This window comes from Lemur catta, chromosome 6, assembly GCF_020740605.2.
Source record: "Lemur catta isolate mLemCat1 chromosome 6, mLemCat1.pri, whole genome shotgun sequence".
In the NCBI taxonomy this organism is placed as follows: domain Eukaryota; kingdom Metazoa; phylum Chordata; class Mammalia; order Primates; family Lemuridae; genus Lemur; species Lemur catta.
Window position 1 is genome coordinate 77,641,604 of NC_059133.1, and position 14,670 is coordinate 77,656,273.

Consider the following 14,670-nt stretch of genomic DNA (forward strand, 5'->3'; position numbering starts at 1 on the left):
TTTTAGGCAGAGGCCAAAGAAGCTGGTTGGAGATAGAACTCCGAGTAGTGAAGTGTGTCTGAGAAAATTTTATAGCAATAAAATCATGGCCTTGATCCAAGAAACAGATATATATCTATCATAGTTATGTTATAATATGAAATGTTGGTGTTCTTGAGATGATTAAAGCATCTTTAGATACGGAGGTTTTTCTAGCTCAACTTATAGCTGAGGGCTTTTTAGGCACTCTGCCTAGCTTAAACTTTCACATGAATAATTTTTTTTCCCTGCTTAAACAGATGTGTCTGCATTATACCCAGGAAACAGATCCATGCAAATATCACCCTTCTTCGTTCCTCCTCCATCCCCTTTCTCCAGCGCCAACCTGGCTGGTCCCTTATGTTCTTCATTTATGAGCAAAAAGGAGATTCACCAAGCATTATAAGGGAGAGAAATACATTCAACTCTACCAGGGATATATGGAGACGTCCAGACAGAAAGGAGTAGAAAGCTTAATTCAAATAGGAGAAAGAAAAAAGCAACAGTAACCAGCAAAGCCTATTCAAAAGTACTCAAAATTTCAACATAAAATTACAAATTGAAGGATGTACCCTTACCGTCAGAAACGAGGTGTCTAACACTAAAAAACTGGCTTTTTGCTAATAGATACAGTGGCTGGGCCAAGTAAATTCTAAAGGGCTACCTCTTTGGAAAATGTTAGCAGGAGCCTCAGTAATGTGAGTTCTCCACTCTTGTATTGCCAAATGCTTTCAGTGTATAAGAGAACAAAGTCTACCAAAGCATCTTCTTCTAAGTTGGTTATTTAACTTAATGATTAAAGTCATTGATATATCATGAACTAGTTTCAAAACCTTACACGAGTCAGACCTCTTCCCCACACAGTGAGTAAACACAAATCACAGAGGTTTTTCTTTGTTTTTTTTTTTTTTATTTTACCTGAAATAGCAAGCCATGGAGTCCCCTTTCAATTAACTTCTTTCGAAGCGACTCAATTGTTGCTACAAAGAGAATATATAACCAGCTCAATATGACCATTTTTAACTTCCTTTCTTCTCTCAATTCATATCATTGCTTCATAAACTTTTAATGGCTTTAAATTTGGGGCCCGAAGGAAAGGAGAGGGAGAACAATGACTTCTGAGGATGGCATTCTCAGCTGGTGACTGGGGAAAATGGAAAAACAAGCTGGAACAGCTAAACCATTATCACCCTTGGGTGTTTAAAATTTACCTTGGTGGTTGCAAGTGAATTGTCTCCTAGAAGTGAGTCACACAATTATCCAATCTTAAAACAAGAATACACCTTGAAGTCATTCAGTTCAACCTCCTACTGATACAGAAATCTTCTCACCTATAAACCTCTGCTTGAGCCCTAGAATTACAGCCCTAGAAGCCCAGAATCCTACAAGTAGATCTGAGATGATGAAAACGCTGGTGTCCAGAGGATTGAAATGTCAATTGTCAGAGCTGAGCTTGGACTCATGGAACAGTGCTCAATTCGGGGTACTATTCTGTGAACTTAAAAATATTTGCCTTTCTCCTTAACTAAAACCTGCTTGCCAGTAACTTCCCAAATCTTATCCCTGAAACAATGGAAATGGGGAAAAATACCTAACTCTTTGATTTCCATAATAGCATATTATTTGTTGGACACACCATACTCTTTGAAATATAGCCAAGAATGAGAAAATAAGTCCAAATCTTTTGAACAACCAAAATAGCTACGATGTCCGTGCCCTTTATTACTGTGGTGAATCTCACACTTTGACTCAGGCAGTGGGTCTGAATGTATACATAATTCTCACTAGCTTGACTGATGTCTCAGTCCACAGAAGATAAAAAGCAAAATTTAAATGAGGTTAAGGAACTCTGCTAGATGGAAGCATATTAATAGCTACCACTATTTTTTTTATCACTAACAGCTAGAAAAATTATTAACAGCAGATATTCTGGTATCCAGAACACATAGAAATCCGGTGCTTCTTATTTGATAGAGCAACAGTTTTATATATCTTAATAGCCTGAAGAAATTCTGAGTCATGAACATAATGCTAATATATGTGAAAAGGAGTACATAATCTAATTTTTAATTTTTGTTTTTCAGGAAAAAGGGTTTCGAAAGTTTCAATTATGCAGAAAATCATCATGTAAAAGTTTTATTTTATAACACTTTTTTTCTGTAAAAATAACTTCTTTTTCAACTAAGTTTGGCACAGTATGACTAGGCCCAGTAAATACTTTTTTTAAAATTATTTCTAACCTGTTAAAGTAATTAAAATTTTTTTCTTATTAATACTTAGAACTTTAGTAAAGATTATATTTTGAAAAATCTCTGTGTTAACTGAATTAATGTCTTTTCCTGACCTACAGCTAAATAATAGCAACCAAAGCTTTCAGAAGTGGCCATCATGTTTCTGAAGGTCATGTATCTCTAAAATACAAAATACTGTCTTAGAATTACCAAACTAATCTTATGGTTCAGAATTATGTCATTAAGAAATAATAAGTTAGTATAAGACTGTTGAAATTACCCATCTGCTTGCCCACCAGGCAATCTTGGGTTTTAGACAAACTCTAATCTCAAAGCATTCAAATTGAAAACCAGTTTCAACAGATGTTTTGTGCAATGTGTAGCAACTATTTCCATATTTTCCACATGGCAAAACAAGCTGCCTTATGACCTCAATTTGCATCCACCTTTGCATAATATTTATGTGTTTGGAGTTGGACCTGCAGATGTCTCTAGAACATTTAGTCTTCATATAGAAGCAAAACAATGGCCACTGTGTCCTCTGCTGTTGCCACCTGTGATGTAGGATGGGACCAGGTGTCTTGGATGCATTGCCTTTGCAGGAAGCTGAAATACAGCGACTTTCTAAATGACTGTGCAATAAGGCTTTCAGGCAAAGGCCCCACAATTAACTGACTCTTGAAAATAAAAACCATAACATTATTAGAGCTGTAATAATGTTAGCTAGCAATGATGGTTGACATTTATGGAATATAGACTTTAATAACACAATTTATATATTACTGAAGAAACCTCATGTTCTGCAAAATTGTGTATTAAAAATATCAGGGTTCATTAAACACTACAGACTAAGAGAAACTTTCACTATATATATACATATATGTGTATATATATATATCTGTCAAACAACGTATATCCAATAATAAAAGGACAAACAGCCTATTTTAAAATGGGCAACACACTTAGAGGCTTCTAAAAGAAGATATACAATGGCCAATCAGCACATGAGAAAGTGTTCAACATCATTAGTCATCTGAAGAATACAAGTTAAAATCACAATGAAATACCCAGTAGAGTGGCTAAAATGAAAAAGATTGGCACTACCAAACACTGAAGATGCAGAGCACCTAGACTCCCACACACTGCTGGTTGGGAACTTGAAATGCTATAAACACTATGGAAAACTGACAGTTGCTTAAAAGTTAGAGCCACAAATGCCCTATGACCTAACAATTCTACTCCTAATTATTCTAGGTGAAATAAAAACACATGTCCACACACAAAGACCTGTTACATAGATATTCTAGCAGCTTTATCCATTATAACCCCAAACTGCAAATACTTTATACATCCAAAAATAGGAAAAATTAATAAATTTGGAATGCTCCTACAAACACATGCAACTCAACAATAAAAATATATTCCTGATAAACACAATGTAGATGAATCTCAAAAATATTATGTTGAGAGAAAGAAGAGAAACACACAAAAAAGTACGTACAGTATAACTCAATTCTAGAATAGGCTAAACTAAGCTGTCAGACCAGTGGTTGCTCCTTCTGGTGGTAGAGGTGGGGAAGAGTCATGGACTGGGAAGCGGCACAAGGGAAGTCTCTGGGGTGATAGTTCTGTGTTTTGATGTGCATCTATCTAACTGGTTGAACAATACACTCAAGATCTGAACATTTTATGATATGTAAAGTATACATGAATAAAAAAGAATGAAATATTCTAAGAACAGAAACACCATAGGGTTTATGAGATAAACAGGGTTAGGAAGAAACTGCTAAAAAAATATATGCAACATTATAACCAGAGTACTAACCCACAATTATTAAATTATTAGCACCTAGGAAGATAACATAGATAACTCAGACAGGGTCTTAAAATGCCTTACAGGATACCAGAAATGCACAAAGACAATAGAGTGGAAATGCTGGTGATGCTTTCACTGGAACAGTGCTCCTGGGGTGCAAAGAAAATGCAGATGGAAGTGGACCTCAGGGGCAGTGAGGCTGCCAAAGTGAACGCAGAAGGGAGTCTGATCTGCCAGAGATGAGGGTTCCGCAAGGCTGGGGTTGATCATCTCAGGGGAGGGAGGCCCAGGTGCAGACACTTGTTTTTAATTTTCTCAAAATAAAGCTGAGAGGGCTCCTGCTGCCTGTTCAGCAGCCAAGCTAAGAGCTTTTTGCTTTCCTGCTGAAGATGAGAGTTCTATTTCTACCAGTCCAAATCCTATTCCCAAGAAAATCATGAATGAAACAATATAACTTCCATAGTATACTACCATGTCATTCCCCGTTTACCAATCACAAATGTGGTGATTCAAGTCACAGACGTGTGCTCTAGCAGAGCATGTATACCAACTGTGACCAAACACTAACTGCCATTTTGCATTTGTTATTTATAATTTACAACAACTGCATTTACCAGAAGAGGATACTGAAACTCAGAGAGGCGAAGTGGTTTACCCAACTATACGCAGCTACTCTTTTGTAGACTTAGAGTTAGAATACAGGTTTAACTTCAAATCCCATGCTCTTAATCATTATACTACATTTCCTAGATAATTTCATCCATAACTGCATTTTTCATTTGGGAAAGCTTGGGCCCCCGTCCCACTGGAGCTGTTGAGCAAGCTGTATTTGGCTTTCGTTTTCTCCTTGGCACTCATTCCAACACCTTCTATCTTTAAGTGTCTCAATCACCTGGATCCCCTCTTCTTTGGCTCATTTCCCTCTTGTTTACTGACTACTGAGGACAGTGGCTCTCATTTGCATCCATCCTCAAAGCCCTAAGCCTTCTTCCTCTCCCATACCTCATGCCCTCCATGCTAAGAATAGCAAGCTAGAAAGAGAGCGTTCAATGAGACTGTCTAAGTGAAAAGTCTTCTCTAAACTATGAAGGTCATGTGCAAATACTATATTCAAGTAAGGAATTATAATATACAGGAGTGTTTCAGGATCTTTCCCCAAGGAAATATTTATGGTTCCCAAAGGCAATTTCCTCACTGTCTATTAAATGACTAACTCAATGAAGATTTCATGTTAGATAGGGACAAGAGATGGTAAATAGTAACGGGTGACAGGTTAGATCAATTAGTCTATGATTTCTGTACATAAGATCATCCCAGTATGTTATATGCATACACTAGATCTAAGAAACTTTTAAAATTTCCTTTCTAAAGCAAACACTCATTATCATCCAGTATTGCCTATGATAACAAGATGCTTAGACATAAACAAAGAAGCAGAAGAAAGAAAATATGTAAGTAACCACCCAAGAAATTTAATAGTTCTAATAGCACATTTCATGGAGGCATGCACACTAATTACCTCATAAATCAGTCCAGTCCCAGTGGCCCTGGAAAACTTGAACAAGATTATTAATTCAACACAAAACTCAGGCTTTCTAACCAAATATCACAAACAAATTCCTAGTTCCAGTCTGTGAATACTGAGCACATTGATCTGAACATTTGGACAAACCAGCTGCATCCCCACACAATTTGCTGATGAATCTTCTTAGATGGATCAGAAAGCAATTGCCTTAAACACTTCGTGAATTTATTAAACTAGCCAGAGGGTGTCATAGAAGCTAAATAGGCTTAAATATTTTTGTTTTCTGACTCAGAATTCAAATGTCTGACTCAGAATTCAAACAGCATGGATGGCAGTGGTCGTGGTGGGATGTGCGTGGATGTGTTTGTGTGATAACTATCCTACCTCATTGACATTTGTTCACAGTCTATCTGGAATATCTGCTGTATAGAACATTTTGAAAATATGTGCTATGTGGATTTCCTTCTTCTCCCAAAGATTGACTTTTAAGGACATGGTTAGAAAGACCCTCATAAGCAAATGGTCTTATGAGCAAAATCTTGGTATGTATACCTTCTTTGGGCAGCAAAAGACACAAACAAGTCAAGGATTTCATAAATCCAGGCAGGTTATGAACAACTCAAGACAAAAAGGAAGTGTCCACCCTACTGTATCCAGGCAGGAAAAAAATACATGCATTCAACCCAAGACAGATTTCACATTCTACTTTTAATAATATTTGACTCAATTATCCCCTGAGGATAAACTAGGAAGACAACAATAGCAAGTTCATAACATCAAGAATGTATACTTTGGAATAAGTTACAAAAGTTGACTCTTCCAAGAAAGTACTATAAGGAAATCATGGGGAGAAAAAAGAGACATAAATTCTTAGTAGTTTATGAAACTGGAGGATAATATTGATTTAATCAATAGGTAAATATAACTGGAGCAAAAGGTTAGTCCTCAGAGCACAATGTCTAAAGCAGACACACCTTAAGCCAAATCTGGAATGCCTTGAGATTCATGTCTCAACAAGCACAGTTCTAATCACGAAGGAACCTTCTCCAGTGCTCTCTGAGCAATAGTAAAACAATATATAGGCTATGTAATTTAAAGCATGCCTTACATTGGCTAACAGAGTGAATCAAACTAAACTAATACTTAGAATTATTGAAAACTTGCAAGTTCATAAGGGTTTAAAAATAATAACAATAAAATGTTGAATAACCATTGCTATTTTGAAAACTAGACAATTCCTTAAACTCTTAAGTAGCTTTCTCCAATAACAGTAGAAAGGGTACAATAAATCCCAAACACAAGCCTGAAAATTTTCATCTCTAGGTTATCTCAAGCTTATATTTACTTGTTTATTCCTCCAACCAAGTAACTTTCTATAAAGAGAACATTTACATTGATAGAACAAGAAGCTAGCTTAACAAAAGCAGTTGTCTGATAAATGGCTGAGTTTTATTTTTACCACACTATGTTTCTAGAATAAAACTGGTTTACAAATAATGACATCTGTAATTTGACAATTGCCTCTCACATAAATCCTTTTTAAATGCTTATGCACTTTTAAGCCATACAGAAAAATGACAAATATTCCTATTTTTAAATGCAAAATGTATATAAAAATGCATTAAAATTTAAAAAGAATTTTGACACATAGTAAATATCTTGATAAATATCAAACTTATAATTATTTTGCCCAATCCCCTAAAATTACCACTGACAAGAAAATAAGAGAGTCAGGGCCTTTTCTACCATATGAAGGGTAAAAACTAGCTAATAAAATCAGGGTATTATATGTACACAGTTTGCAAGTTCAAATATCTTGTGCATACAAGATTTTTCTTCTTGTTTACTTTTAGAGATATTGAGAAGTTTTATTTCATTTTAAAAGAAAAAGCAGTCACAGACAAATCCAGCTTGTTTTAAACAACCAAAAATGAAAGCTAATGGTTAAATCCATGCACCTAGCCACTAAGCAAACCTCTCTGAAAGCCCCACTGCCTTCTCAAACCATTTCATTGCCATAAATTCAGTAATAATACCTCAGCTGTGATCTCGAAAAATGGCTGTGGTCCTTGGCCCCACCTCAGGGCGAACTGACCTGGGGCGTAAGTGAATATTTGCTACTCACTTTTCAGTTTTCTTGTCTTCTGCTCAAGTGTCTGGCAAGCGTTCGGTATCTCAGTATTTATAGTTTGCAGGTTCCATTGTTCTGAAATTGCTTCCTCTAATTTCTGCAGTAGAGACGCAGCTTTTTCCCTGGCAGAGTGGGCTGCCCGATCTCGATCCTTAACCTGGATGCGGGTAGTTAATACTGGATTTTAGCAGTGTGGCCAGGAAAGCAAGCAACTGAGAGCGCTCACTCTGATTATGCACACAAAGCTGAAAATGTGCTTTTCTTCTCAGGAAAGTGATAAGCCTCTCCTGAACTTCTGCAATTCTGTGTTTGCATGGGCTTGGTGTGCCTGAGCTATTTCCACAGCGGCAAAGTCCTGATATGTCAAGTTGGCTCTTTCTGCAGAGTTGCCTGTTTCATCAGCAGGCTGTTGACACCGCCTCTCTTACACTCCCCCTGTACTTCCTCCGCGCTGCCAGTCGCTAGGGACTGAACTTCACAGTTCCTCTTTGTTTTTCTGTTGTTGTTCCTCCTCCATTTTTATTGCATGGTTTTAAGAACATCTGAGGAGACTTGCCCTGAATCTAGTGTAGTCAAGGGCCACGCTACCTGTTCCTCTGCATCCGCCAGCCGTTGGCTGGCTTCCTGGAGCCTCTTCCTGAGGATGGCTTCCTGGTTGACAGCATCTTCTTGCAGTTGTTTAATGGCTTCTAGCTGTTTCTGACTAGAGTCAAAAAAATGAAAGAAAGCAAAAAGTCCAAACCACAAGCTGTCAGTGACATTTCATCTAAGAGTCACCCTGGGAAATTGTGACAAATTCAAACTGAACATACTTCCTTAGAGATGAGAGGAAAAAGTGAAAGTATTTATGTATATATAAATGCTTCACAAATATAAAATCTTAAAGAAAGCAATCATATTGATCACTTAGCCTGATACCCCCACTTTACAGACAAGGACATTTAGCCTTCCTATTTTACACTGGTATTAAATACATTCAGTTCCCCACAAGCTGCATTCACAGTACTTAGCATTGGTTGCACAGCTGCTGGGAGGATGGCTCTACAATGAGGTCAGGGTGACAGGTGCAATACTTACACATCATAGCTAGTAGCTTTTGCAGAAAAAGAAAGGAAGGTAAGAAAAAAGGGGGAGGGAAAAAAGAGAAAAAAGAGAAGAGAGCTTTGTCTCATGACCTTAGCCTTTCTCCTTAAGGGCTGTCAATCGTGACATAAGCATGTGCCATGAGCGCAGGTAGGACCGCACAGATGAAAGCTGGCTGTTGACATTTCCACTGCCATCCTCTCTGTAAGTCCTTCCCCTCCCCTCTTCCCCACGACAAATCTCATAGTGTCATTATGTTACTCCTCATTTGTATCCAACACTAATCTCCAAAATATATAAAAATGCATTTGCTCTCTGTTAGCTGATGAGATTATTTCATCTGTGCCACATGTCAACATATTAATGATCAGCTGGAAACAATTTGACTTAAATAAAAGGGGAATGATAAACTTTCAAAGCAGTGAGGAAGATATAGGCCTTTTGCTTGCCTCCCAAATGTTAACCTGTAATCAGAATCCCATGCACACTGGCATAAATCCAGCCCTGGTTACAAGAAGGACCACAGGAGAGGCAAGAATGGTCTCATAGAATGCTTTACCCCATACTAGTAAACAAGCAGACAAAATCCTACACAAAAATAAAAACTACCTAAATCACCACACACAATCTACTGAGCATTCTTCAATAGCTTATAGTCAGTTGTTTGTTGTTTGGGGTTTTTTCCCCCCCCGAACTGTGGCAGAACATTTAACAGGAGGTTTAACCTCTTAACAAATTTTTAAGCATACAATACAGTATTGTTAACTATAGGCATAATGTTATACAGCAGATCACTAGAACTTATGCATCTTGTACAACTGAAACTTTATACCCATTAAATAGCAACTCTTCATTTCCGCTTTCCCCTAGCAACTCCCATTCTGCTCTCTACTCTATGAGTTTAACTATTTTAGATACCTCAGGTAAGTGGGATCATGTGCTATTTTTCCTTCTGTGACTGTCTTATTTTACTTGGCATAATGTCCTCCAGGTTCATCCATGTTGTCACATGTAGCAGAATTTCCTTCTTTTTTAAGGCCGAATAATATTCCATTGCATGTATATACCACATTTTTTATCTATTCATCTGTGAACATACAGGTTGTTTCCAAAACTTGGAAATAGTGTGAATAACGCAGCAATGAACACGTAAATGTAAATATCTTTTCCAGATTCTGATTTCAATTATTTTGGACAAATACCCAGAAGTGGGACTGCTGGATCATATGGTAGTTCAAATTTTAATATTTTGAGGAAATTCCTTAACATTTTTGCATAGTGCCTACACCATTTCATACTTCCACCAATGGTGTTCAAGGGTTCCAATGTCTGTACATCCTCACCAACATTATCTTTTTTCCCATTTTTTGTAATAGCCATCCTAACAGGTATGAGACAATATCTAATTGTGGTTTTAATTTGAATTTCTCTGGTTAGTGGTGTTGAGCATCTTTTCATATACCTGTTGGACATTTATACATCTTTTGAAAAATGTTTATTCAGGTCCTTTACCTGTTTTAAAACCTGGTTATTTGGTGTTTTGTTATTGAGTTGTTGGAGTTCCTTTTTTTTAATGTATTAACCCCTTATCAAATATATGGCTTACAAATATTTCCTCCCATTTTGCAGGTTGCCTTTTCACTCTGTTAATTCTGTCCTTTGCTATGCAGAAGATTTATGTCTGTCTTTATGCCAGTAACATACTGATTTAATAACTGTAGCTTCGTAATATGTTTTCAAATCTGGAAGGGTAATGCCACCATTGTTGTTCATCTTTCTCAAGATTGTTTTTGTCTACTCAGAGTACTTTGTGATTCCAAAGGAACTTTAGCATTGTTTTTTCTATTTCTGTAAAAAATATTATTGGGATTTTTGATAGGGATTGCATCAAATCTGTGGATCGCTTTGGGTATGGACATTTTAACAATTTTAAGTCTTCAAATCCATGAAGATAGAATGTATTTTCCTTTAGTTGTGTCTTCTTTAATTTCACTCATCAATATTTTATGGTTTTCAGTATATGTCTTTCACCTTTTTAAATTTATTACTAAGTATTTTCTTTTTGATGCTATTTTAAATGAGATTAATTTCTTTTTCAGATAATTCATCATTACCATACAGAAACAAAACTGATTTTTGTATTTTGACTTTGTATCCTGCAACATTACTGAATTTGTTTGTTCTAATAGATTTTTTGTGGAATCATTAGGGTTTTTCTCCATAAAAGATCATGCCATCTGCAAACAGAGATAATTTTGCTTCTTCCTTTTCAATTTGTATGCTTTTTTTCCCTTGCCTAAATGCTCTGGCTAGGCCTTCCAGTACTATGTTGGAGAGAAGTGGCAAGAGTAGGCATTCTTGCCTTGTCCCTGATCTTAGAAGACAAGCTTTATGTTTTTCACCATTGAGTAAGATGTTAGCTGTGGGCTTTTCATGTATGACTTTTATTATGTTGAGGTAGTTCTCTGATTCCCAGTTTGTTGATAGTTTTCATATAAAAAGACTTGAATTTTGTCAATGCTTTTTCTGCCTCTATAGAGATGATTATCCTTCATTTTGTTAATGTGGTATATCACATTAATTTGCATATGTTGAATCATTCTTGCATCCCAGGGATAAATTCCACTTGATCATAGTGTATGAGGCTTTTAATGTGCTGTTGAATGTAGTTGGTTTGTAGTTTCTTAAAGATTTTGTATCTATATTCATCAAAGATATTGTCCTGACATTTTGTTTTCTTGTAGCGTCTTTGCTTGGCTTTGATATCAGGGTAATGTTGGTCTCATGAGTTTGGAACTGTTCTCCCTCTTCACATTTTTTGAAGAGTTTCACAGAAGGATTGGCATTAATCTTCTTCAAATTTTTGGTAGAATTCACCAGTAAAATCATCTCATTAGGATTTTCTTTGTTGGGAGGTGTTCAATTGCTGACTTAACACATAGACTACCACACTAGAAAAAAAATTTTTTCCTTGGGGCCACAGTATTTTGTTATGAAAATAGAATAAAAACTTCACAAACAAAATGATTCTAATTTAACGAAAAATGAAATTGACTTCTATTCATTTAATCCACAGTTTTAGAATTTATCCATATTAATTATAACAATAAGAACACCAACAAGTAAGATTTTCACAAACCAACTGGAGGGTTTTGCCCAAGTTTTGCTTCATGAGGACCCAGGCTCAAAACTAGCATGAGTTGAATCAACTCACATGGCAGCTAATTTGTTAAATGTCTTACTAGTTATAGGTTTGTTTAGATTTTCTGTTTCTTCATGATCCAGCCTTGGTAGGGTGTTTGTTTCTAAGAATTTATCCATTTCTTCTAGGTTATCTAATTTGTTGGCATACAATTATTTATAGTAGTCTTTTATGGTCCTTCATATAATATTTTTGCAGCTTTAGTTGTAATATATTCTCTTTCCTTTTTGATTCTGAGTCCTCTTTTTTCCTTAGGTTAAAGGCTTGTCGATTTTATCTTTTCAGAAAACTCAGTTTTTTTGCTTTTTCTATTGTTTTTCTATTCCTTTTTAAAATTTTTGCTCTAATCTTTATTATTTCCTCCTCCTGCTAATTTTGGGCTTAAGTTTTTCTTTTTCTAGTTCTTTGGGGTGTTATTAGGTTATTTGAGTTCTTTTTTTAATGTGTTTATCACTATAACATTCTCTCTTAGTTCTGCTTTGGCTGCATCCCAAAGCAGTACTGGCGTGTTTTTGTTTCCATTTGTCTCAAGATATTTTTATTTTTCCTTTTGATTTCTTCATTGATCCATTTGTTGTTCAGAAGTGTGTTGTTTAGGCCGGGCACAGTGGCTCATACCTGTAATCCTAGCACTCTGGGGGGCCAAGGCAGGAGGATCACATGAGGTAAGGAATTCAAGACCAGACTGAGCAAGAGCGCCGAGACCCTGTCTCTACTAAAACTAGAAAGAAATGATCTGGACAGCTAAAAATATACAGAAAAAAAAATTAGCCAGGCATGGTGGCGCATGCCTGTAGTCCCAGCTACTCAGGAGGCTGAGGTAGGAGGACTGCTTGAGCCCAGGAGTTTGAGGTTGCTGTGAGCTAGGCTGATGCCATGGCACTCTAGCCCGGGCAACAGAGCAAGATTCTGTCTCAAAAAAAAAAAAAAAGTGTGTTGTTTAATTTCCATACATTTGTGAATTTTCCAGTTTTTCTTCTAGATTTCTAGTTTCATTCCATTGTGGTAGGAAAAAGATAATTAGTATGCCTTCAAACTTCTTAAATTTGTTAATACTTGTTTTATGAACTAACGTGATCTACACGATGTTCCATGTGCATGTGAGAAGGGTGTATATTCTGCTGGAGTTGGGTGGAATGTCCTGTATATAAGTCTTAGGTCCATTTGACCTCTAGTGTTATTCAAATTTTCTATTTTTGTATTGATTTTCTGTCTAGATGTTCCATTCATTATTGAAACTTAAATACTGAAGTCTCCTACTCTCCTTGTATTGCTATTTCTTCTCCCTTCAGTTCTGTCAGTGTTAGCTTTATATATTTAGGGGCTCTGATGTTGGGTGAACAGACATTTATAATTGTTATGCCTTCCTGGTAAACTGACCCTTTTATCATTATATAATGTCCTTCTTTGTCTCTTATAGTTTCTGACTTAAAGTCTATTTTGTCTGGTGTGGGTATAGTCACACTCCTGCTTTCTTTTGGTTACTATTTGCATGGAATATCCTTTTCCATCTCTTCACTTTCAGCCAATGTATGTACTTAAATCTAAAGTGAATCTCTTAGGCCAGGTGTAGTGGCTTACACCTGTAATCCCAGCACCGGGAAGGGCAAGGCAGGAAGATCACTTGAGGCCAGGAGTTCAAAACCAGCCTGGGCAATTTAGCAAGACCCCGTCTCTACAAAAAATTAAAAACTTAGCCAGGCATGGTGACACATGTCTATACTCCCAGCTACTCAGGAGGCTGAGGTGAGAGGATTGCTTGAGTCTAGGAGTTTGAGGCTGCAGTGAGCTATGACCACACCACTGCACTTTAGCCCAAGTGACAGAGTAAGACCCCATCTCTAAAAATAAATAAAATCTCTTGAAGACAGCATATAGTTGGACCTTGGGTTTTTTTAAAAAAAAATTTTTTTAAAAAAAACTTTTTTTAAATACTTTCAGTCCTCTATGTCTTTGCAAAGTTTAATCCTTTTACATTTAAAGTAATTATTGGTAGGGAAGGACTTATTATTGTCATTTTGTTATTTATTTCCTGGTCTTGTAGTTCTTTTGTCTTTCTTTTTCTCTCTTGTTGTGTTCCTTTGAGTTTTGATGAATTTTTTTGTATTGATACACTCTGATTTTTCTTTTTGTGCCTCTTCTCTAGGTATTTTCTTTGTGGCTACCCTGGGGCTTATGTACAACTTCTGTGGTTATAACAGTCTATTTTAAGCTGATAATTTAACTTCAATCACATATAAAAAGTGTATACTTTTACTCCTCCCCTCCATACACTCTATGTTATTGATATCACAATTTGCATCTTTTTACCTTTTGTATCCATTAACATATTTTATATAGTTACTTATAATTTACATTAGAATTAAGTGACTTGCTAATTACCATTACAGTATTACAATGTTCTATATTTGTCTATATATTTACCTTTAGCAGTGGATTTAACACTTTCACATGCTGTTGTATTGCTGTTTAGCATCTTTTTGTTTCAACTTGAAGAACTTCCTTTAACATTTCTTGTATGGCAGGTCTAGTAGTGATAAACTCCCTCAGATTTGGCTGTCTGGGAAAGTCTCTCTCTCCTTCACTTTTGAGGAATAATTTTGCCAGGTATAGTATTATAATACCTTTTGAATACATTATCCCACTCACTTCTTGCCTGCAAGG

General features: G+C 36.3%; 1 protein-coding gene across 2 annotated transcripts in view; it reads right to left on the reverse strand.

Annotated features, from left to right (window-relative positions):
• IRAG2 (inositol 1,4,5-triphosphate receptor associated 2) overlaps positions 1-14,670 on the reverse strand; it is a 114,014-nt gene that overhangs the window by 37,771 nt on the left and 61,573 nt on the right. For both annotated transcript variants that reach the window (XM_045554188.1, XM_045554189.1), the window contains exons 18-20: positions 8,310-8,424; positions 7,716-7,878; positions 937-998 (exon numbers count right to left, since the gene is read on the reverse strand). In XM_045554188.1, the coding sequence (XP_045410144.1) occupies positions 937-998; positions 7,716-7,878; positions 8,310-8,424 (340 nt within the window). The remainder of the gene's footprint in view (positions 1-936; positions 999-7,715; positions 7,879-8,309; positions 8,425-14,670) is intronic.